The following is a 27045-nucleotide window of genomic DNA, read 5'->3' as shown; positions in this document are numbered from 1 at the left end:
TGTATAATATACATACATGTGTCTTGTGTATATACGTGTCTGTATTTCTTACATGTAGTCGGTGCGTGTATAATATACATACATGTGTCTGTATTTCTTACATGTAGTCGGTGTGTGTATAATATACATACATGTGTCTTGTGTATATACGTGTCTGTATTTCTTACATGTAGTCAGTGCATGTATAATATACATACATGTGTCTTGTGTATATACGTGTCTATTTCTTACATGTAGTCGGTGCGTGTATAATATACATACATGTGTCTTGTGTATATACGTGTCTGTATTTCTTACATGTAGTCGGTGTGTGTATAATATACATACATGTGTCTTGTGTATATACGTGTCTGTATTTCTTACATGTAGTCGGTGCGTGTATGATATACATACATGTGTCTTGTGTATATACGTGTCTGTATTTCTTACATGTAGTCGGTGTGTGTATAATATACATACATGTGTCTTGTGTATATACGTGTCTGTATTTCTTACATGTAGTCGGTGTGTGTATAATATACATACATGTGTCTTGTGTATATACGTGTCTGTATTTCTTACATGTAGTCGGTGCGTGTATAATATACATACATGTGTCTTGTGTATATACGTGTCTGTATTTCTTACATGTAGTCGGTGTGTGTATAATATACATACATGTGTCTTGTGTATATACGTGTCTGTATTTCTTACATGTAGTCGGTGTGTGTATAATATACATACATGTGTCTTGTGTATATACGTGTCTGTATTTCTTACATGTAGTCAGTGCGTGTATAATATACATACATGTGTCTTGTGTATATACGTGTCTGTATTTCTTACATGTAGTCGGTGTGTGTATAATATACATACATGTGTCTTGTGTATATACGTGTCTGTATTTCTTACATGTAGTCAGTGCGTGTATAATATACATACATGTGTCTTGTGTATATACGTGTCTGTATTTCTTACATGTAGTCGGTGTGTGTATAATATACATACATGTGTCTTGTGTATATACGTGTCTGTATTTCTTACATGTAGTCAGTGCGTGTATAATATACATACATGTGTCTTGTGTATATACGTGTCTGTATTTCTTACATGTAGTCAGTGCGTGTATAATATACATACATGTGTCTTGTGTATATACGTGTCTGTATTTCTTACATGTAGTCGGTGTGTGTATAATATACATACATGTGTCTTGTGTATATACGTGTCTGTATTTCTTACATGTAGTCGGTGTGTGTATAATATACATACATGTGTCTTGTGTATATACGTGTCTGTATTTCTTACATGTAGTCAGTGCGTGTATAATATACATACATGTGTCTTGTGTATATACGTGTCTGTATTTCTTACATGTAGTCAGTGCGTGTATAATATACATACATGTGTCTTGTGTATATACGTGTCTGTATTTCTTACATGTAGTCGGTGTGTGTATAATATACATACATGTGTCTTGTGTATATACGTGTCTGTATTTCTTACATGTAGTCAGTGCGTGTATAATATACATACATGTGTCTTGTGTATATACGTGTCTGTATTTCTTACATGTAGTCAGTGCGTGTATAATATACATACATGTGTCTTGTGTATATACGTGTCTGTATTTCTTACATGTAGTCGGTGTGTGTATAATATACATACATGTGTCTTGTGTATATACGTGTCTGTATTTCTTACATGTAGTCAGTGCGTGTATAATATACATACATGTGTCTTGTGTATATACGTGTCTGTATTTCTTACATGTAGTCAGTGCGTGTATAATATACATACATGTGTCTTGTGTATATACGTGTCTGTATTTCTTACATGTAGTCGGTGTGTGTATAATATACATACATGTGTCTTGTGTATATACGTGTCTGTATTTCTTACATGTAGTCAGTGCGTGTATAATATACATACATGTGTCTTGTGTATATACGTGTCTGTATTTCTTACATGTAGTCGGTGTGTGTATAATATACATACATGTGTCTTGTGTATATACGTGTCTGTATTTCTTACATGTAGTCAGTGCGTGTATAATATACATACATGTGTCTTGTGTATATACGTGTCTGTATTTCTTACATGTAGTCAGTGCGTGTATAATATACATACATGTGTCTTGTGTATATACGTGTCTGTATTTCTTACATGTAGTCAGTGCGTGTATAATATACATACATGTGTCTTGTGTATATACGTGTCTGTATTACATGTAGTCGGTGTGTGTATAATATACATACATGTGTCTTGTGTATATATGTGTCTGTATTTCTTACATGTAGTCAGTGCGTGTATAATATACATACATGTGTCTTGTGTATATACGTGTCTGTATTTCTTACATGTAGTCAGTGCGTGTATAATATACATACATGTGTCTTGTGTATATACGTGTCTGTATTTCTTACATGTAGTCGGTGTGTGTATAATATACATACATGTGTCTTGTGTATATACGTGTCTGTATTTCTTACATGTAGTCGGTGTGTGTATAATATACATACATGTGTCTTGTGTATATACGTGTCTGTATTTCTTACATGTAGTCAGTGCGTGTATAATATACATACATGTGTCTTGTGTATATACGTGTCTGTATTTCTTACATGTAGTCAGTGCGTGTATAATATACATACATGTGTCTTGTGTATATACGTGTCTGTATTTCTTACATGTAGTCGGTGTGTGTATAATATACATACATGTGTCTTGTGTATATACGTGTCTGTATTTCTTACATGTAGTCAGTGCGTGTATAATATACATACATGTGTCTTGTGTATATACGTGTCTGTATTTCTTACATGTAGTCAATGTGTGTATAATATACATACATGTGTCTTGTGTATATACGTGTCTGTATTTCTTACATGTAGTCAGTGCGTGTATAATATACATACATGTGTCTTGTGTATATACGTGTCTGTATTTCTTACTTGTAGTCGGTGTGTGTATAATATACATACATGTGTCTTGTGTATATATGTGTCTGTATTTCTTACATGTAGTCAGTGCGTGTATAATATACATACATGTGTCTTGTGTATATACGTGTCTGTATTTCTTACATGTAGTCGGTGTGTGTATAATATACATACATGTGTCTTGTGTATATACGTGTCTGTATTTCTTACATGTAGTCGGTGTGTGTATAATATACATACATGTGTCTTGTGTATATACGTGTCAGTATTTCTTACATGTAGTCGGTGCGTGTATAATATACATACATGTGTCTTGTGTATATACGTGTCTGTATTTCTTACATGTAGTCAGTGCGTGTATAATATACATACATGTGTCTTGTGTATATACGTGTCTGTATTTCTTACATGTAGTCGGTGTGTGTATAATATACATACATGTGTCTTGTGTATATACGTGTCTGTATTTCTTACATGTAGTCGGTGTGTGTATAATATACATACATGTGTCTTGTGTATATACGTGTCTGTATTTCTTACATGTAGTCGGTGCGTGTATAATATACATACATGTGTCTTGTGTATATACGTGTCTGTATTTCTTACATGTAGTCAGTGCGTGTATAATATACATACATGTGTCTTGTGTATATACGTGTCTGTATTTCTTACATGTAGTCGGTGTGTGTATAATATACATACATGTTTCTTGTGTATATACGTGTCTGTATTTCTTACATGTAGTCGGTGTGTGTATAATATACATACATGTGTCTTGTGTATATACGTGTCTGTATTTCTTACATGTAGTCGGTGCGTGTATAATATACATACATGTGTCTTGTGTATATACGTGTCTGTATTTCTTACATGTAGTCAGTGCGTGTATAATATACATACATGTGTCTTGTGTATATACGTGTCTGTATTTCTTACATGTAGTCGGTGTGTGTATAATATACATACATGTGTCTTGTGTATATACGTGTCTGTATTTCTTACATGTAGTCGGTGTGTGTATAATATACATACATGTGTCTTGTGTATATACGTGTCTGTATTTCTTACATGTAGTCGGTGTGTGTATAATATACATACATGTCTTGTGTATATACGTGTCTGTATTTCTTACATGTAGTCGGTGTGTGTATAATATACATACATGTTTCTTGTGTATATACTTGTCTGTATTTCTTACATGTAGTCGGTGTGTGTATAATATACATACATGTGTCTTGTGTATATACGTGTCTGTATTTCTTACATGTAGTCGGTGCATGTATAATATACATACATGTGTCTTGTGTATATACGTGTCTGTATTTCTTACATGTAGTCAGTGCGTGTATAATATACATACATGTGTCTTGTGTATATACGTGTCTGTATTTCTTACATGTAGTCGGTGTGTGTATAATATACATACATGTGTCTTGTGTATATACGTGTCTGTATTTCTTACATGTAGTCGGTGTGTGTATAATATACATACAGGTGTCTTGTGTATATACGTGTCTGTATTTCTTACATGTAGTCAGTGCGTGTATAATATACATACATGTGTCTTGTGTATATACGTGTCTGTATTTCTTACATGTAGTCGGTGTGTGTATAATATACATACATGTGTCTTGTGTATATATGTGTCTGTATTTCTTACATGTAGTCAGTGCGTGTATATTATACATACATGTGTCTTGTGTATATACGTGTCTGTATTTCTTACATGTAGTCAGTGCGTGTATAATATACATACATGTGTCTTGTGTATATACGTGTCTGTATTTCTTACATGTAGTCGGTGCGTGTATAATATACATACATGTGTCTTGTGTATATACGTGTCTGTATTTCTTACATGTAGTCGGTGTGTGTATAATATACATACATGTGTCTTGTGTATATACGTGTCTGTATTTCTTACATGTAGTCGGTGCGTGTATAATATACATACATGTGTCTGTATTTCTGACATGTAGTCGGTGTGTGTATAATATACATACATGTGTCTTGTGTATATACGTGTCTGTATTTCTTACATGTAGTCGGTGTGTATATAATATACATACATGTGTCTTGTGTATATACGTGTCTGTATTTCTTACATGTAGTCGGTGTGTGTATAATATACATACATGTGTCTTGTGTATATACGTGTCTGTATTTCTTACATGTAGTCGGTGCGTGTATAATATACATACATGTGTCTTGTGTATATACGTGTCTGTATTTCTTACATGTAGTCGGTGCGTGTATAATATACATACATGTGTCTGTATTTCTTACATGTAGTCGGTGTGTGTATAATATACATACATGTGTCTTGTGTATATACGTGTCTGTATTTCTTACATGTAGTCAGTGCATGTATAATATACATACATGTGTCTTGTGTATATACGTGTCTGTATTTCTTACATGTAGTCGGTGTGTGTATAATATACATACATGTGTCTTGTGTATATACGTGTCTGTATTTCTTACATGTAGTCGGTGCGTGTATAATATACATACATGTGTCTTGTGTATATACGTGCTGTATTTCTTACATGTAGTCGGTGCGTGTATAATATACATACATGTGTCTGTATTTCTTACATGTAGTCGGTGTGTGTATAATATACATACATGTGTCTTGTGTATATACGTGTCTGTATTTCTTACATGTAGTCGGTGCGTGTATAATATACATACATGTGTCTTGTGTATATACGTGTCTGTATTTCTTACATGTAGTCGGTGTGTGTATAATATACATACATGTGTCTTGTGTATATACGTGTCTGTATTTCTTACATGTAGTCGGTGTGTGTATAATATACATACATGTGTCTTGTGTATATACGTGTCTGTATTTCTTACATGTAGTCAGTGCGTGTATAATATACATACATGTGTCTTGTGTATATACGTGTCTGTATTTCTTACATGTAGTCGGTGTGTGTATAATATACATACATGTGTCTTGTGTATATACGTGTCTGTATTTCTTACATGTAGTCAGTGCGTGTATAATATACATACATGTGTCTTGTGTATATACGTGTCTGTATTTCTTACATGTAGTCAGTGCGTGTATAATATACATACATGTGTCTTGTGTATATACGTGTCTGTATTTCTTACATGTAGTCGGTGTGTGTATAATATACATACATGTGTCTTGTGTATATACGTGTCTGTATTTCTTACATGTAGTCGGTGTGTGTATAATATACATACATGTGTCTTGTGTATATACGTGTCTGTATTTCTTACATGTAGTCGGTGTGTGTATAATATACATACATGTGTCTTGTGTATATACGTGTCTGTATTTCTTACATGTAGTCGGTGCGTGTATAATATACATACATGTGTCTGTATTTCTTACATGTAGTCGGTGTGTGTATAATATACATACATGTGTCTTGTGTATATACGTGTCTGTATTTCTTACATGTAGTCGGTGTGTGTATAATATACATACATGTGTCTTGTGTATATACGTGTCTGTATTTCTTACATGTAGTCGGTGCGTGTATAATATACATACATGTGTCTGTATTTCTGACATGTAGTCGGTGTGTGTATAATATACATACATGTGTCTTGTGTATATACGTGTCTGTATTTCTTACATGTAGTCGGTGTGTGTATAATATACATACATGTGTCTTGTGTATATACGTGTCTGTATTTCTTACATGTAGTCGGTGTGTGTATAATATACATACATGTGTCTTGTGTATATACATGTCTGTATTTCTTACATGTAGTCGGTGCGTGTATAATATACATACATGTGTCTTGTGTATATACGTGTCTGTATTTCTTACATGTAGTCGGTGCGTGTATAATATACATACATGTGTCTGTATTTCTTACATGTAGTCGGTGTGTGTATAATATACATACATGTGTCTTGTGTATATACGTGTCTGTATTTCTTACATGTAGTCAGTGCATGTATAATATACATACATGTGTCTTGTGTATATACGTGTCTATTTCTTACATGTAGTCGGTGCGTGTATAATATACATACATGTGTCTTGTGTATATACGTGTCTGTATTTCTTACATGTAGTCGGTGTGTGTATAATATACATACATGTGTCTTGTGTATATACGTGTCTGTATTTCTTACATGTAGTCGGTGCGTGTATAATATACATACATGTGTCTTGTGTATATACGTGTCTGTATTTCTTACATGTAGTCGGTGTGTGTATAATATACATACATGTGTCTTGTGTATATACGTGTCTGTATTTCTTACATGTAGTCGGTGTGTGTATAATATACATACATGTGTCTTGTGTATATACGTGTCTGTATTTCTTACATGTAGTCGGTGCGTGTATAATATACATACATGTGTCTTGTGTATATACGTGTCTGTATTTCTTACATGTAGTCGGTGTGTGTATAATATACATACATGTGTCTTGTGTATATACGTGTCTGTATTTCTTACATGTAGTCGGTGTGTGTATAATATACATACATGTGTCTTGTGTATATACGTGTCTGTATTTCTTACATGTAGTCAGTGCGTGTATAATATACATACATGTGTCTTGTGTATATACGTGTCTGTATTTCTTACATGTAGTCGGTGTGTGTATAATATACATACATGTGTCTTGTGTATATACGTGTCTGTATTTCTTACATGTAGTCAGTGCGTGTATAATATACATACATGTGTCTTGTGTATATACGTGTCTGTATTTCTTACATGTAGTCGGTGTGTGTATAATATACATACATGTGTCTTGTGTATATACGTGTCTGTATTTCTTACATGTAGTCAGTGCGTGTATAATATACATACATGTGTCTTGTGTATATACGTGTCTGTATTTCTTACATGTAGTCAGTGCGTGTATAATATACATACATGTGTCTTGTGTATATACGTGTCTGTATTTCTTACATGTAGTCGGTGTGTGTATAATATACATACATGTGTCTTGTGTATATACGTGTCTGTATTTCTTACATGTAGTCGGTGTGTGTATAATATACATACATGTGTCTTGTGTATATACGTGTCTGTATTTCTTACATGTAGTCAGTGCGTGTATAATATACATACATGTGTCTTGTGTATATACGTGTCTGTATTTCTTACATGTAGTCAGTGCGTGTATAATATACATACATGTGTCTTGTGTATATACGTGTCTGTATTTCTTACATGTAGTCGGTGTGTGTATAATATACATACATGTGTCTTGTGTATATACGTGTCTGTATTTCTTACATGTAGTCAGTGCGTGTATAATATACATACATGTGTCTTGTGTATATACGTGTCTGTATTTCTTACATGTAGTCAGTGCGTGTATAATATACATACATGTGTCTTGTGTATATACGTGTCTGTATTTCTTACATGTAGTCGGTGTGTGTATAATATACATACATGTGTCTTGTGTATATACGTGTCTGTATTTCTTACATGTAGTCAGTGCGTGTATAATATACATACATGTGTCTTGTGTATATACGTGTCTGTATTTCTTACATGTAGTCAGTGCGTGTATAATATACATACATGTGTCTTGTGTATATACGTGTCTGTATTTCTTACATGTAGTCGGTGTGTGTATAATATACATACATGTGTCTTGTGTATATACGTGTCTGTATTTCTTACATGTAGTCAGTGCGTGTATAATATACATACATGTGTCTTGTGTATATACGTGTCTGTATTTCTTACATGTAGTCGGTGTGTGTATAATATACATACATGTGTCTTGTGTATATACGTGTCTGTATTTCTTACATGTAGTCAGTGCGTGTATAATATACATACATGTGTCTTGTGTATATACGTGTCTGTATTTCTTACATGTAGTCAGTGCGTGTATAATATACATACATGTGTCTTGTGTATATACGTGTCTGTATTTCTTACATGTAGTCAGTGCGTGTATAATATACATACATGTGTCTTGTGTATATACGTGTCTGTATTACATGTAGTCGGTGTGTGTATAATATACATACATGTGTCTTGTGTATATATGTGTCTGTATTTCTTACATGTAGTCAGTGCGTGTATAATATACATACATGTGTCTTGTGTATATACGTGTCTGTATTTCTTACATGTAGTCAGTGCGTGTATAATATACATACATGTGTCTTGTGTATATACGTGTCTGTATTTCTTACATGTAGTCGGTGTGTGTATAATATACATACATGTGTCTTGTGTATATACGTGTCTGTATTTCTTACATGTAGTCGGTGTGTGTATAATATACATACATGTGTCTTGTGTATATACGTGTCTGTATTTCTTACATGTAGTCGGTGCGTGTATAATATACATACATGTGTCTTGTGTATATACGTGTCTGTATTTCTTACATGTAGTCGGTGTGTGTATAATATACATACATGTGTCTTGTGTATATACGTGTCTGTATTTCTTACATGTAGTCGGTGCGTGTATAATATACATACATGTGTCTTGTGTATATACGTGTCTGTATTTCTTACATGTAGTCAGTGCGTGTATAATATACATACATGTGTCTTGTGTATATACGTGTCTGTATTTCTTACATGTAGTCGGTGTGTGTATAATATACATACATGTTTCTTGTGTATATACGTGTCTGTATTTCTTACATGTAGTCGGTGTGTGTATAATATACATACATGTGTCTTGTGTATATACGTGTCTGTATTTCTTACATGTAGTCGGTGCGTGTATAATATACATACATGTGTCTTGTGTATATACGTGTCTGTATTTCTTACATGTAGTCAGTGCGTGTATAATATACATACATGTGTCTTGTGTATATACGTGTCTGTATTTCTTACATGTAGTCGGTGTGTGTATAATATACATACATGTGTCTTGTGTATATACGTGTCTGTATTTCTTACATGTAGTCGGTGTGTGTATAATATACATACATGTGTCTTGTGTATATACGTGTCTGTATTTCTTACATGTAGTCGGTGTGTGTATAATATACATACATGTCTTGTGTATATACGTGTCTGTATTTCTTACATGTAGTCGGTGTGTGTATAATATACATACATGTTTCTTGTGTATATACTTGTCTGTATTTCTTACATGTAGTCGGTGTGTGTATAATATACATACATGTGTCTTGTGTATATACGTGTCTGTATTTCTTACATGTAGTCGGTGCGTGTATAATATACATACATGTGTCTTGTGTATATACGTGTCTGTATTTCTTACATGTAGTCAGTGCGTGTATAATATACATACATGTGTCTTGTGTATATACGTGTCTGTATTTCTTACATGTAGTCGGTGTGTGTATAATATACATACATGTGTCTTGTGTATATACGTGTCTGTATTTCTTACATGTAGTCGGTGTGTGTATAATATACATACATGTGTCTTGTGTATATACGTGTCTGTATTTCTTACATGTAGTCAGTGCGTGTATAATATACATACATGTGTCTTGTGTATATACGTGTCTGTATTTCTTACATGTAGTCGGTGTGTGTATAATATACATACATGTGTCTTGTGTATATATGTGTCTGTATTTCTTACATGTAGTCAGTGCGTGTATATTATACATACATGTGTCTTGTGTATATACGTGTCTGTATTTCTTACATGTAGTCAGTGCGTGTATAATATACATACATGTGTCTTGTGTATATACGTGTCTGTATTTCTTACATGTAGTCGGTGCGTGTATAATATACATACATGTGTCTTGTGTATATACGTGTCTGTATTTCTTACATGTAGTCGGTGTGTGTATAATATACATACATGTGTCTTGTGTATATACGTGTCTGTATTTCTTACATGTAGTCGGTGCGTGTATAATATACATACATGTGTCTGTATTTCTGACATGTAGTCGGTGTGTGTATAATATACATACATGTGTCTTGTGTATATACGTGTCTGTATTTCTTACATGTAGTCGGTGTGTATATAATATACATACATGTGTCTTGTGTATATACGTGTCTGTATTTCTTACATGTAGTCGGTGTGTGTATAATATACATACATGTGTCTTGTGTATATACGTGTCTGTATTTCTTACATGTAGTCGGTGCGTGTATAATATACATACATGTGTCTTGTGTATATACGTGTCTGTATTTCTTACATGTAGTCGGTGCGTGTATAATATACATACATGTGTCTGTATTTCTTACATGTAGTCGGTGTGTGTATAATATACATACATGTGTCTTGTGTATATACGTGTCTGTATTTCTTACATGTAGTCAGTGCATGTATAATATACATACATGTGTCTTGTGTATATACGTGTCTATTTCTTACATGTAGTCGGTGCGTGTATAATATACATACATGTGTCTTGTGTATATACGTGTCTGTATTTCTTACATGTAGTCGGTGTGTGTATAATATACATACATGTGTCTTGTGTATATACGTGTCTGTATTTCTTACATGTAGTCGGTGCGTGTATAATATACATACATGTGTCTTGTGTATATACGTGTCTGTATTTCTCACATGTAGTCGGTGTGTGTATAATATACATACATGTGTCTTGTGTATATACGTGTCTGTATTTCTTACATGTAGTCGGTGTGTGTATAATATACATACATGTGTCTTGTGTATATACGTGTCTGTATTTCTTACATGTAGTCGGTGCGTGTATAATATACATACATGTGTCTTGTGTATATACGTGTCTGTATTTCTTACATGTAGTCGGTGTGTGTATAATATACATACATGTGTCTTGTGTATATACGTGTCTGTATTTCTTACATGTAGTCGGTGTGTGTATAATATACATACATGTGTCTTGTGTATATACGTGTTTGTATTTCTTACATGTAGTCAGTGCGTGTATAATATACATACATGTGTCTTGTGTATATACGTGTCTGTATTTCTTACATGTAGTCGGTGTGTGTATAATATACATACATGTGTCTTGTGTATATACGTGTCTGTATTTCTTACATGTAGTCAGTGCGTGTATAATATACATACATGTGTCTTGTGTATATACGTGTCTGTATTTCTTACATGTAGTCGGTGTGTGTATAATATACATACATGTGTCTTGTGTATATACGTGTCTGTATTTCTTACATGTAGTCAGTGCGTGTATAATATACATACATGTGTCTTGTGTATATACGTGTCTGTATTTCTTACATGTAGTCAGTGCGTGTATAATATACATACATGTGTCTTGTGTATATACGTGTCTGTATTTCTTACATGTAGTCGGTGTGTGTATAATATACATACATGTGTCTTGTGTATATACGTGTCTGTATTTCTTACATGTAGTCGGTGTGTGTATAATATACATACATGTGTCTTGTGTATATACGTGTCTGTATTTCTTACATGTAGTCAGTGCGTGTATAATATACATACATGTGTCTTGTGTATATACGTGTCTGTATTTCTTACATGTAGTCAGTGCGTGTATAATATACATACATGTGTCTTGTGTATATACGTGTCTGTATTTCTTACATGTAGTCGGTGTGTGTATAATATACATACATGTGTCTTGTGTATATACGTGTCTGTATTTCTTACATGTAGTCAGTGCGTGTATAATATACATACATGTGTCTTGTGTATATACGTGTCTGTATTTCTTACATGTAGTCAGTGCGTGTATAATATACATACATGTGTCTTGTGTATATACGTGTCTGTATTTCTTACATGTAGTCGGTGTGTGTATAATATACATACATGTGTCTTGTGTATATACGTGTCTGTATTTCTTACATGTAGTCAGTGCGTGTATAATATACATACATGTGTCTTGTGTATATACGTGTCTGTATTTCTTACATGTAGTCAGTGCGTGTATAATATACATACATGTGTCTTGTGTATATACGTGTCTGTATTTCTTACATGTAGTCGGTGTGTGTATAATATACATACATGTGTCTTGTGTATATACGTGTCTGTATTTCTTACATGTAGTCAGTGCGTGTATAATATACATACATGTGTCTTGTGTATATACGTGTCTGTATTTCTTACATGTAGTCGGTGTGTGTATAATATACATAAATGTGTCTTGTGTATATACGTGTCTGTATTTCTTACATGTAGTCAGTGCGTGTATAATATACATACATGTGTCTTGTGTATATACGTGTCTGTATTTCTTACATGTAGTCAGTGCGTGTATAATATACATACATGTGTCTTGTGTATATACGTGTCTGTATTTCTTACATGTAGTCAGTGCGTGTATAATATACATACATGTGTCTTGTGTATATACGTGTCTGTATTTCTTACATGTAGTCGGTGTGTGTATAATATACATACATGTGTCTTGTGTATATATGTGTCTGTATTTCTTACATGTAGTCAGTGCGTGTATAATATACATACATGTGTCTTGTGTATATACGTGTCTGTATTTCTTACATGTAGTCAGTGCGTGTATAATATACATACATGTGTCTTGTGTATATACGTGTCTGTATTTCTTACATGTAGTCGGTGTGTGTATAATATACATACATGTGTCTTGTGTATATACGTGTCTGTATTTCTTACATGTAGTCGGTGTGTGTATAATATACATACATGTGTCTTGTGTATATACGTGTCTGTATTTCTTACATGTAGTCAGTGCGTGTATAATATACATACATGTGTCTTGTGTATATACGTGTCTGTATTTCTTACATGTAGTCAGTGCGTGTATAATATACATACATGTGTCTTGTGTATATACGTGTCTGTATTTCTTACATGTAGTCGGTGTGTGTATAATATACATACATGTGTCTTGTGTATATACGTGTCTGTATTTCTTACATGTAGTCAGTGCGTGTATAATATACATACATGTGTCTTGTGTATATACGTGTCTGTATTTCTTACATGTAGTCGGTGTGTGTATAATATACATACATGTGTCTTGTGTATATACGTGTCTGTATTTCTTACATGTAGTCAGTGCGTGTATAATATACATACATGTGTCTTGTGTATATACGTGTCTGTATTTCTTACTTGTAGTCGGTGTGTGTATAATATACATACATGTGTCTTGTGTATATATGTGTCTGTATTTCTTACATGTAGTCAGTGCGTGTATAATATACATACATGTGTCTTGTGTATATACGTGTCTGTATTTCTTACATGTAGTCGGTGTGTGTATAATATACATACATGTGTCTTGTGTATATACGTGTCTGTATTTCTTACATGTAGTCGGTGTGTGTATAATATACATACATGTGTCTTGTGTATATACGTGTCTGTATTTCTTACATGTAGTCGGTGCGTGTATAATATACATACATGTGTCTTGTGTATATACGTGTCTGTATTTCTTACATGTAGTCAGTGCGTGTATAATATACATACATGTGTCTTGTGTATATACGTGTCTGTATTTCTTACATGTAGTCGGTGTGTGTATAATATACATACATGTGTCTTGTGTATATACGTGTCTGTATTTCTTACATGTAGTCGGTGTGTGTATAATATACATACATGTGTCTTGTGTATATACGTGTCTGTATTTCTTACATGTAGTCGGTGCGTGTATAATATACATACATGTGTCTTGTGTATATACGTGTCTGTATTTCTTACATGTAGTCAGTGCGTGTATAATATACATACATGTGTCTTGTGTATATACGTGTCTGTATTTCTTACATGTAGTCGGTGTTTATAATATACATACATGTTTCTTGTGTATATACGTGTCTGTATTTCTTACATGTAGTCGGTGTGTGTATAATATACATACATGTGTCTTGTGTATATACGTGTCTGTATTTCTTACATGTAGTCGGTGCGTGTATAATATACATACATGTGTCTTGTGTATATACGTGTCTGTATTTCTTACATGTAGTCAGTGCGTGTATAATATACATACATGTGTCTTGTGTATATACGTGTCTGTATTTCTTACATGTAGTCGGTGTGTGTATAATATACATACATGTGTCTTGTGTATATACGTGTCTGTATTTCTTACATGTAGTCGGTGTGTGTATAATATACATACATGTGTCTTGTGTATATACGTGTCTGTATTTCTTACATGTAGTCGGTGTGTGTATAATATACATACATGTCTTGTGTATATACGTGTCTGTATTTCTTACATGTAGTCGGTGTGTGTATAATATACATACATGTTTCTTGTGTATATACTTGTCTGTATTTCTTACATGTAGTCGGTGTGTGTATAATATACATACATGTGTCTTGTGTATATACGTGTCTGTATTTCTTACATGTAGTCGGTGCGTGTATAATATACATACATGTGTCTTGTGTATATACGTGTCTGTATTTCTTACATGTAGTCAGTGCGTGTATAATATACATACATGTGTCTTGTGTATATACGTGTCTGTATTTCTTACATGTAGTCGGTGTGTGTATAATATACATACATGTGTCTTGTGTATATACGTGTCTGTATTTCTTACATGTAGTCGGTGTGTGTATAATATACATACATGTGTCTTGTGTATATACGTGTCTGTATTTCTTACATGTAGTCAGTGCGTGTATAATATACATACATGTGTCTTGTGTATATACGTGTCTGTATTTCTTACATGTAGTCGGTGTGTGTATAATATACATACATGTGTCTTGTCTATATATGTGTCTGTATTTCTTACATGTAGTCAGTGCGTGTATAATATACATACATGTGTCTTGTGTATATACGTGTCTGTATTTCTTACATGTAGTCAGTGCGTGTATAATATACATACATGTGTCTTGTGTATATACGTGTCTGTATTTCTTACATGTAGTCGGTGTGTGTATAATATACATACATGTGTCTTGTGTATATATGTGTCTGTATTTCTTACATGTAGTCGGTGTGTGTATAATATACATACATGTGTCTTGTGTATATACGTGTCTGTATTTCTTACATGTAGTCGGTGTGTGTATAATATACATACATGTGTCTTGTGTATATACGTGTCTGTATTTCTTACATGTAGTCGGTGCGTGTATAATATACATACATGTGTCTTGTGTATATACGTGTCTGTATTTCTTACATGTAGTCGGTGCGTGTATAATATACATACATGTGTCTTGTGTATATACGTGTCTGTATTTCTTACATGTAGTCGGTGTGTGTATAATATACATACATGTGTCTTGTGTATATACATGTCTGTATTTCTTACATGTAGTCAGTGCGTGTATAATATACATACATGTCTTGTGTATATACGTGTCTGTATTTCTTACATGTAGTCGGTGTGTGTATAATATACATACATGTGTCTTGTGTATATATGTGTCTGTATTTCTTACATGTAGTCGGTGTGTGTATAATATACATACATGTGTCTTGTGTATATACGTGTCTGTATTTCTTACATGTAGTCGGTGTGTGTATAATATACATACATGTGTCTTGTGTATATACGTGTCTGTATTTCTTACATGTAGTCGGTGCGTGTATAATATACATACATGTGTCTTGTGTATATACGTGTCTGTATTTCTTACATGTAGTCAGTGCGTGTATAATATACATACATGTGTCTTGTGTATATACGTGTCTGTATTTCTTACATGTAGTCGGTGTGTGTATAATATACATACATGTGTCTTGTGTATATACGTGTCTGTATTTCTTACATGTAGTCAGTGCGTGTATAATATACATACATGTGTCTTGTGTATATACGTGTCTGTATTTCTTACATGTAGTCGGTGTGTGTATAATATACATACATGTGTCTTGTGTATATACGTGTCTGTATTTCTTACATGTAGTCGGTGTGTGTATAATATACATACATGTGTCTTGTGTATATACGTGTCTGTATTTCTTACATGTAGTCAGTGCGTGTATAATATACATACATGTGTCTTGTGTATATACGTGTCTGTATTTCTTACATGTAGTCAGTGCGTGTATAATATACATACATGTGTCTTGTGTATATACGTGTCTGTATTTCTTACATGTAGTCGGTGTGTGTATAATATACATACATGTGTCTTGTGTATATACGTGTCTGTATGTCTTACATGTAGTCGGTGTGTGTATAATATACATACATGTGTCTTGTGTATATACGTGTCTGTATTTCTTACATGTAGTCAGTGCGTGTATAATATACATACATGTGTCTTGTGTATATACGTGTCTGTATTTCTTACATGTAGTCAGTGCGTGTATAATATACATACATGTGTCTTGTGTATATATGTGTCTGTATTTCTTACATGTAGTCGGTGCGTGTATAATATACATACATGTCTTGTGTATATACGTGTCTGTATTTCTTACATGTAGTCGGTGTGTGTATAATATACATACATGTGTCTTGTGTATATACGTGTCTGTATTTCTTACATGTAGTCGGTGCGTGTATAATATACATACATGTGTCTTGTGTATATACGTGTCTGTATTTCTTACATGTAGTCGGTGTGTGTATAATATACATACATGTGTCTTGTGTATATACGTGTCTGTATTTCTTACATGTGTCGGTGCGTATATAATATACATACATGTGTCTGTATTTCTTACATGTAGTTGGTGTGTGTATAATATACATACATGTGTCTGTATTTCTTACATGTAGTCGGTGTGTGTATAATATACATACATGTGTCTGTATTTCTTACATGTAGTCGGTGTGTGTATAATATACATGTGTCTTGTGTATTTTTTTTTTTTTTATTACATTTTCACCCCAAACAAGGCAAATTGCCACTTTGGTGTAGGGGGCTACTATCAGGGGCAACACTACTGGGGTACTATGTAGGGATTTGGGCAGCAAGGTGTCGGTTCACGTTACACTTGAACTTCTGCACGTCAGTACTGTTGGGGAAGCAGGGACCTGGAATGGAATTCCAGAGTCTAGCGGTTCTGGGGAAGAAACTATTGGAGTAAAAAGATCTTTTACATCTAGGGATCTCTAGAGTGTGGGGGTGGGATTTAGCAGCCTGTCGGGTTTGTCGAGGGTGCTCACGTCGTGGGGACACAAGTGATTGCAGTTCGTCAGAGCATTCACCACTAAAATACTTGTAGAAAAGGCAGAGGGATGCAACATTTCGTCGATGGGACAGAGGCTGAAGCTTAGATGCCAGTTCAGGGCCTATCAGGTTTGCGACTCTCTTTTGAACCTTGTCAAGGAGCGAGAGACTAGTAGCAGATGCACCAGCCCAGATGTGGCAGCAATACTCCATACATGGGCGAATGGTGGCCTTATAGAGGTACAGGATACTTTCGGGTGTTAGTAGTTTTCTAGCACGGTAGAGAGAGCCCACCTTTCTTGCAGCAGCCCTGGCAATGCCTTCAATGTAATTGTTCCAACTCATGTTTCCTGTGAACGTTAGTATATACGTGTCTGTATTTCTTACATGTGTCGGTGCGTATATAATATACATACATGTGTCTGTATTTCTTACATGTGTCGGTGCGTATATAATATACATACATGTGTCTGTATTTCTTACATGTAGTCGGTGTGTGTATAATATACATAAATGTGTCTTGTGTATATACGTGTCTGTATTTCTTACATGTGTCGATATATATTGCATGGGTTTGTGTATCATCTAAGTGGTGTATATAACAGTGTTTTTGATAACTAATGAATGCTTGTATGCAGTGTGTTGTCTAGTAGTTACATTGTATGAGAGTGTATATACCTGTTACAGCTATCTATATGATGTGTGCATATACGTGTGTTCGTCTATGACCGTCTAGTATTGTGATCATCTAATTTAGAGTTCGTTGTGTGTGTGTGTGTGTGTGTACATTTAAATACAGTTCATGACGGGACAAGAAGATATTAGATTGGTGCAAAAATAATGTTGTTTTTTGACGTTCAACTTCAAAACATGATAACTCTTTTCATAATAAACTTTATTAATCGAAAATAAGAAACATTAGAATCAACACATTTTTGACAACTAAAAACAAGTTTATTCATCCCATTAGCATAAAAATCCGGAGTTCTGGAAGCGATGAAGACATGGAAGGCCGATCCGGCATCATCTCAGCTTTTGAAGCATTTTTCATGCAGGAAGTTGTTGAGATGCTTGAAAAAGTGATAATCGGTGGGCGAGAGGTCTGGTGAATATAGTGGATAAGGCAGTCTCGTAGCAAAATTCATTCAGCTTCTGAACAACATCCAGGCCAGCATTGTCATGGAGGAGAATTGACCCATTCATATTGACGAATCTCGGACAGATACGTTGGAACTTCTGGTGCATTTCATAAATTTGTTGGCAGTACTTCTCCGTAATTGTTTTGCCCAGATTCAATAAGATGTATTCGATGAGACCGGCTGCAGACCACCAAACTGTCACCATAACCTTTTTTTGGTGCAATTTTGGCTTCAGGAAGTGTTGTGGAGCTTTTCCGGCATCCAACCACTGTGCTAAATGTCATCAGTTGTCGTAGAGGATCCGCTTCTCATCGTACGTCATAACTTGCTTGAGAAATGGGTCGTTTTTGTTGTGCAGAAAGAGGGTAGAAGACACCTCAAAGTGACGATTTTTTTGATTATCATTCAATTCATGTGGTACCCATTTATCCAACTTTTTTTACTTCCCTATTTGCTTTAAATTGCGAACGCCTGTTGAGTGTTCGACCTCGAATTCAACAGTGACTTCTCATGTGGTTTTGCGAGGATCGGCTTCAATTAAATGTCCGCGACCATCTTCATCTTCAAGGCTCTCATCACCATTGCAAAATTTTTTGAACTACCATTGTGCCACATGTTTGTTAGTAGTTCCTGGGCCAAATACATCATTGATATCACAAACGATGGACTTCGCCATTTTTTTTTTTTTTTTTTTTGCATGGTGCAGAACTCAAATTTACATATGTTAAGACCTAAAACTGCACCGTTTGTTCATTTTCACCAGGATTTGACGTCTGGGGACTTTTGGGACTAAATGGGAGGGGAGGGGGTAAATGCTGAACTTAGTCATTTTTTATGTCTTGTTCACTGTGCACTCACGGGGGAGCATGCATGCTTCACTTGTTGTAATGAAAATCACTCCAAACAAGGCATGAAGCCACTTGATGGAAGGAGCTAAAAGAGTGTACAGTAGTCAAAAGGACAATATAGTAATTGATAGTAATGGAAATTCGGTAAATTTGTTAACTTAAGTGGAACGGCTCATCAGAAACTTGTTTACATTGGACTTGAAGACAACCATATTGTAGTCAGCTGGGAAGCAGGAAAACGGAAGACAATTCCACAGGCGTGTAGTTCTAAGAAAGAAGCTTTGTTCATGGAATCTACGTTTAGGTTTAGGCACAGATAAAGAGTGAGGAGAATTTTTTATAGTGTTTTCAGCTAGACGAGTGTTTCTTGTGAAAGTTTGGCGAGGGGGGGACCATAGATTGAAGCTCAGTCAAACACTTTCCATGAAAATAACGATAAAGCAGAAACAAACTTGCAGCATCTCTTCTGTGAGATAGAAGTTGCAGCGAAGAGAAAAGGACATCTACGAGGCTACGAAGCCTATTTTGAACTCTATCAAGGCAGGACAAGTCCTTTCTAGCAGCTCCTGCCCAGATGTGGCAACAGTACTCCATCCTTGGACGTACCTGGCTCTTATATAGATAGAGGATTGCATCAGCAGTGAGATATCTACTGGATCGATAGAAGGATCCCACCATTTTTCCAGCTGCCTTGGCAACAGATTTGATGTATGTATTCCACTTAAGATCAGGAGTAAAGGTCAAGCCCAGAAGTTTGTCAAAATTTGAGGCCTCTCCAAGACGAGAGCCATTCATTTTAATTGATTCCAGATGGGGATCAGAACGTTGATGATGTAAAGATAGAAGTTTAGTTTTAGATGCATTAAAAGTAACCAGCCACTCCTTTCCCCATTGTAGTATTTATAATAAAAACTGAAACTAGCAACATCACGTGTGTGAAATTGAGTTTCAAGATCCTGTTAAAGTCAGAATGTAAGCAGTGTCTTGATCAAGTTTTAACCCCTTTTCAATTTTTTATATTCATTGTAGATTAATTTGTTTCCTTGGCATATATTTTATAAATCAACAGTTTATAAATGGCAGATTCTAGTGAAGCTGTAATCACTTCAATGGACCTGGGAATAATGCAACATAGTTTTTACATATCAACACTTGGGACCTGCACGTTGTATGCAAAAAGGCAAGGAACAAATTTGACTCTTTGTTTTTCAGTTGAAACAATAGACATTTATTTACAGGTACTTTCCAGAATAACGCCTTATCACTTGTTCTTCTCGTACTCCAATGTGCTTAAGAAGAATCTACCGTGTCAAAGACATGATACTCTGTCTTTGTTCGACCATGTGTAGGACACTCTTTCCCTGTTTATTTTGGGTCACGTGTGTAAAATAGCTGTTTCTATCTTTCTCTGGCTACATTTTTCTTTTTTATAATCTTTTTCTTTCCTTCTCCCTCGCTGTGACGTCACCTCGCGCATGGCTCGGTCATTTGCATTCGTTGGCTGTCATACAGCTGCTACTGCTACTACCATATGTGTGTCTGCACTCTGTTACACTAATACAACTAAGAACAGTTTTAACCCCTTTTCAGTTTTTTATAATCATTGTAGATTAATTTGTTTCCTTGACATATATTTTGTAAATCAACAGTTTATAAATGGCAGATTCTAGTGAAGCTGTAATCACTTCAATGGACCTGGGAATAATGCAACATAAATGTTACATATGAACACTTGGGACCTTCACGTTGTAATATCATTAAATTTTATGTGACTTTAGGATGGAAAATAGTCAACGAGAAGGGAGCTACAGGCTGGCAGTTCTTGAAAAGAAGCTACTGGAATAGGAAGCTGTATCACAATGGCGTACCAAAACAGTGAATTGGTGAAGACCACTAGACCAATGAGTAAAACGCACTGGAACAAAGGAAGCAGGGAATAGATCAGACGATTCTGAAGATCACGTACCATAATAGTATTTGTAGAAACATCACGCTTGTGTGAGAGAGAAAGAGAAAAAAAAGTTTGCAGTAAAGAAGAAAGTGTGTGATTAATCAAATTGCATATGCATTTCTGCATTTTATGAAGAACCTCCCACTGATTGATGAAGACCACTAGATAGACTAACGAGTCAAATAAGCTAGAACAAAGGAAGCAGGGAACAGATCAAACAATTCTGAAGAACATATGCTGTAATGACATTTATAGAAAAGACTGAGACTAGCAACGTGGCTTAGTGGGGGATGCCCTTTTCTCTACCTTGCAACCTCTCTCCCACAGAAGAGACGTTGCGAGCCTATCCTTGTTTTATCGTTATTTCCATGGCAGGTGCTCGTCTGAACTCCAATCTCTGGTCCCCCCTCGCCACTCTTTCACAAAAAACACCCGTCTAGCTGAATCCACTGTGAAAAATTTCCCCCACTCTTTAACTGTGCCTAAATCAAAACGTGGATTTCACGAACAAAGCTTCTTTCTTAGAAGTGCACGCCTGTGGAACTCTGTTCCATCTGCCTGCTTCCCACCTGACTACAACTTGGATGTCTTCAAGTCCAACGTTAACAAATTCCTAATGAACTGCCCCCTTAAGTAAACACTTCATCAAATCTCCACACTAACGTACTGTACTTGCAATAACCCTTATCCCTAAGTGGCTTCCGGGCCTTGATAAGTGGTGACCACCGTGTAAAAAAAAACAAAAAAAAAAACATCACGTCTGTTAGAGATTGCAGAGAAGAAGAAAAGTAGAGGTCCAATCAAATTACAAATATGTTTCCGCACCTTTTCAAGAACCCTCAAATGGAACAAAGATTCATCAACCAGTCCAAATATGACAACAGTACTCCCTACATGGTCTGATGCATTTTTTTTTTTTTAATTTCCAGTAATATTGTTTTTCTCAAGTGCTTAATCAGTTTTTGTTTTTTCTTTCAGATATTAAAGAATCCGATGATTCCATGAATATTTTGGTGATTGTAATTCCGATTGCAATAATTGTTATTCTTATTCTTGTGTGTGGTGGATTTGGTTTCTACAAATATCGAATTTATGCAAGTAAGTTCATTTAAAGTTCTGAGTTTTTTAGATGAGGGCTGATTGCTTATATTTCTTGTATTATTCGGACTATTGTTCTCATCTTGGGTGTTATTTGTGCAACGTTTCGGTCAGATTAGCCGTCGACCGTCCTCAGGCATATTGATTGTTTTTTGGGAAAAGAAAAGAGAAAAGTTACTTGCTCCATAGATATTTTTGTATTCTTTGAGTTAGTATCTATTTTGTGGTCATTGTTTCATGTTTGTGAAAAATTGGTTGACAAAAGGGAGGCAACTCTAATAAAGATCAACAGAAATTTTAATGTTTGTTTTTGCTACAATTAGAAGTTCCCAAATGCTACTAATTTCTAGGCTTCGTCTGCTTAGTAATTTTTATTTTTATTTTCTTTAGCATATGTGTTGCCTCCTTGAGTCGCCTGATTCTCCACCTTGCATCTCTGTCAATTATTTTGACCTCATCCCACAAAGGAAAGTGTTCCATATTTTTTGTAGGGAAACGTGTGACTTACCTAACTAGCACGTGTGCATAATTCAACGGGTCAGTCGTAAAACGAAATGAATGAAGAAGAAAGAAACAAAAATGACTGCCTTATCTCTTTATATGCCTGCAATGTAACCACCCGATATGCAAATGAGATGCTCTTGGTTGGAGATAAAAGAGGATTGATTTTTTTAGAGGGAATTCATTTTGAAATTGGATTTCGAAGAAATAAGTTGAATTAGCAGAAGTAAGTTCATTTGGAGTTGAGAGAAGGTGTGTTACGTATACAGAAGTTTGGACAACAGTGTCAAACTTACCCAGGAAATTATTGGTGTGACGAGCAGAAGAAATAACACTCAAGTTATTGAATTACATTTTTCTAATTGTAGAAAAGGACATACATTGTACTCCCTTAAAACTTCGCCAAAAGAAGGGAGATAATTCCTTGTTGATTTTTATTAGAGTTGCCTCCCCTTTGTCAACCAATTTTCCACAAATACAAAACAATTAACCATACAATACAGACTAACTCAAAGAATACGAAAATATCTACGGAGCCAGTAACTTATCTCTTTTCTTTTCCAAACAACAACCAACAAGTCTGAGGATGGTCGAAGAATAATCCAATTGAAACGTTGCACAAATAACACTCAAGATGAGCACAATAGTCCAATCAAAACAAGTGATATAAGTTCACTTAAGTTTTTATATGTTGGAAAGTTGACATATTTAACAGATAACATGGAATTGAATGCCTAATAGATATTTTCATCAAGTGTCTAAGGTTTCTCTGTACATGGGTTTCCCAGAAGAACATGGTATAAGGATAATTTTCCATATAAGTAAGCCCTGACTAAATATTCAAAATCACATGGTATTCGCGGCCCAAATAAGATCTCACCAGTATGGCTAACCCACACTGGCTTTATCAAGAAATGGTGCACCTTCTCCAAGTGATTTCATCTCAAGTAACTGGACAAAGCTGGATACTCCACCAGACCAGATGAATTCTTGTACTGGAATCCAGTCAGATAAAGAGACCATAAAAAGATATACTATAACATATTTAACTGGTTGATTAAAGAAGGAAAATTACGATCTCAACTTCTTTCCTAACTCAATGTTTGAGATGTAATTGAATTTTTTTTTTTTTTTTTTTACGAGGTGATCACCACTTACTTATCAAGGCCCGGAAGCCACTCAGGGATAAGGGTTATTGCATGTACAGTACGTTAGTGTGGGGGTTTAATAAAAATGTCTACTTAAGGGGGCGGTTCATCAGGAATTTGTTTACGTTGGACTTGAAGACCTCCAGGTTGTAGTCAGTTGGGAAGCAAGCAGACGGAACAGAGTTACACAGGCGTGCAGTTCTAAGAAAGAAGCTTTGTTCATGGAATCTACGTTTTGATTTAGGCACAGATAAAGAGTGGGGAAAATTTTTGACAGTGGTTTCAGCTAGACGGGTGTTTTTCGTAAAAGATTTGCGAGGGGGGACTAGAGATTGGAGCTCAAACGAACACCTGCCATGAAAATAACGATAAAAGAAAGATAGGCTCACAATGTCTCTTCTATGGGAGAGAGGTTGCAGGGAAGAGAAAAGGGCATCCCCCACTAAGCCACAAAGTCTATTTTGTACTCTGTCAAGGCATGAGAGGCTGTTTTTAGCAGCTCGTGCCCAGATATGGCAGCAGTATTCCATCCTTGGGCGTACATGGCTTTTATATATATTCGAATATCTATATATCTTATATAGAGATTAAATTTAGCCTCTGGAAGGGGGCTCCCCTTGATTTCTAAGAACTTTAACTGAAGTAAAATGAAACAAAAAATGAAAAATATATATATATATATATATCTCGGACAGATACATTGGAACTTCTGGTGCATTTCATCAATTTGTCGGCAGTACTTCTCCGTAATTGTTTTGCCCAGATTCAATAAGATGTATTCGATGAGACCGGCTGCAGACCACCAAACTGTCACCATAACCTTTTTTTGGTGCAATTTCGGCTTCAGGAAGTGTTGTGGAGCTTTTCCGGCATCCAACCACTGTGCTAAATGTCATCAGTTGTCGTAGAGGATCCGCTTCTCATCGTACGTCACAACTTGACATATTTATATATATATATATATATGATATTGTCTATCTGAGAAACGATCTCTACCAAACTCCTTTATCAATTTTTGGTCTGCAGACTTGAAACTTACTATATAGGAGATTTGGACCTGTGGAACAAATTCGATTTCGTTTTTAGCTGTAAAAATACTTGCTAAGCGGTGAAAATTGAAAAAAAATTGGAACTTGACAGGTGTAAGTCAACTTAAGATGTTCTTGTACTCATGGACAAATATATATTTTTATGTTAAAATCAGTTAAATTTTAACATTTTCTTATCCATCTGACGATAGCTCAAACAGTAACTACTAAGGCTGGAATGCTATATGTTTTGGTTTCGATTGTAGCTGATAGCACCTAAGTCATATTTATTTTTTTTTTACTTTTGAAATCATTATTATATATTAGGTACAATATAATAACCCATAGAGTATTGGCTCTATAATAATAAATACGAAATCTGCGTGAATTAAAATATCATACTTATTAAGGCCCAAAGGCCACTCGAGGATAAGGGTTAATGGTATACATTTGTCATGTGATTTTAGCGTAGTAAACATTATTGGGAATTTTATAACTTGGATTACTTAGGGCGACGGTTCAGTAAGAACTTGTTCACGTTGGACTTGAAGACAATCAGATTGTAGTCAGCTGGAAAGCAGGCAAACAGAATAGAGTTCCACAGGTGAGCAGTTCTAAGAAAGAAGCCCTGTTCATGGAATCAACGTTTAGGTGTAGGCACAGATAAAGAGTGTGGGAAATTGTTGATAGTGGTTTTGGATAGACGAGTGTTTTTCGTGAAAGTCTGGTGAGGGGGGACCATAGTTGCAGGGAAGAAAAAAGGGCATCCCCCACTAAGCTACGAAGTCTGTTTTGAATTCTGTCAAGACAGGATAAGCTGCTTCTAGCAGCTCCTGTCCAGATGTGGCAACAGTATTTCATCGAACCTGGCTTTATATAGATAGAGAATTGCATCAGGAGTGAGATATCTACTGGAGCGGTAGAAGAATCTCATGAATAATTTTGTCACGGTTTACTTATATGGACAAGTACCCTCATTCCAGGTTCCCTTGACAAACCTCTGTACAGAGAGACCTTAAACTCTCAAGGATAATGTTTAGTAGGCATTCAAGTTCTCTCTTGTCTCATAGGCATTCAAATTCTCTTCAAAAATATATGCCCTTATTGGTCAGGAGTGTGCTAATACAAATACAAAAGTACGTAAATTTAATCCCTACAAAAATCATCAATAAAGGGAAAGAGAGCAGATAATTCTGACTTGTATGCATTCAAAGGAATAAGGGGCAGATAACTCTAATATGTCCTGTGAAAGGGATATATTCGTTGGAAGTAGCTGAGTGAGCCTTGCTACTATTTAGATTAATAATCTGGTGGGTCATCTTACTGAACGAATGTTTGTAATCAAAGCTGTTATCCCTAGCTTGAAGCTTGTGGCAGACCTTTTATCTCTTGTAGTGATATGTAATC

The 27045-nt window shown here is 35.1% G+C and overlaps 1 protein-coding gene across 4 annotated transcripts in view; it reads left to right on the top strand.

Moving 5' to 3' along the window:
* The window catches only part of LOC145248869 (uncharacterized), a 402247-nt gene that overhangs the window by 300225 nt on the left and 74977 nt on the right, over positions 1-27045 (top strand). For all 4 annotated transcript variants that reach the window (XM_080110617.1, XM_080110620.1, XM_080110619.1 and 1 more), the window contains exon 11: positions 22842-22961. In XM_080110617.1, coding sequence (XP_079966743.1) covers positions 22842-22961 — 120 coding nt within the window. The remainder of the gene's footprint in view (positions 1-22841; positions 22962-27045) is intronic.

This window comes from Euprymna scolopes, chromosome 27 (genome assembly GCF_053919585.1).
Source record: "Euprymna scolopes isolate OS-2025 chromosome 27, ASM5391958v1, whole genome shotgun sequence".
NCBI lineage: Eukaryota > Metazoa > Mollusca > Cephalopoda > Sepiida > Sepiolidae > Euprymna > Euprymna scolopes.
Note: the sequence above shows the minus strand (reverse complement) of the source record. Positions and strands in the feature narration are given on the sequence as shown.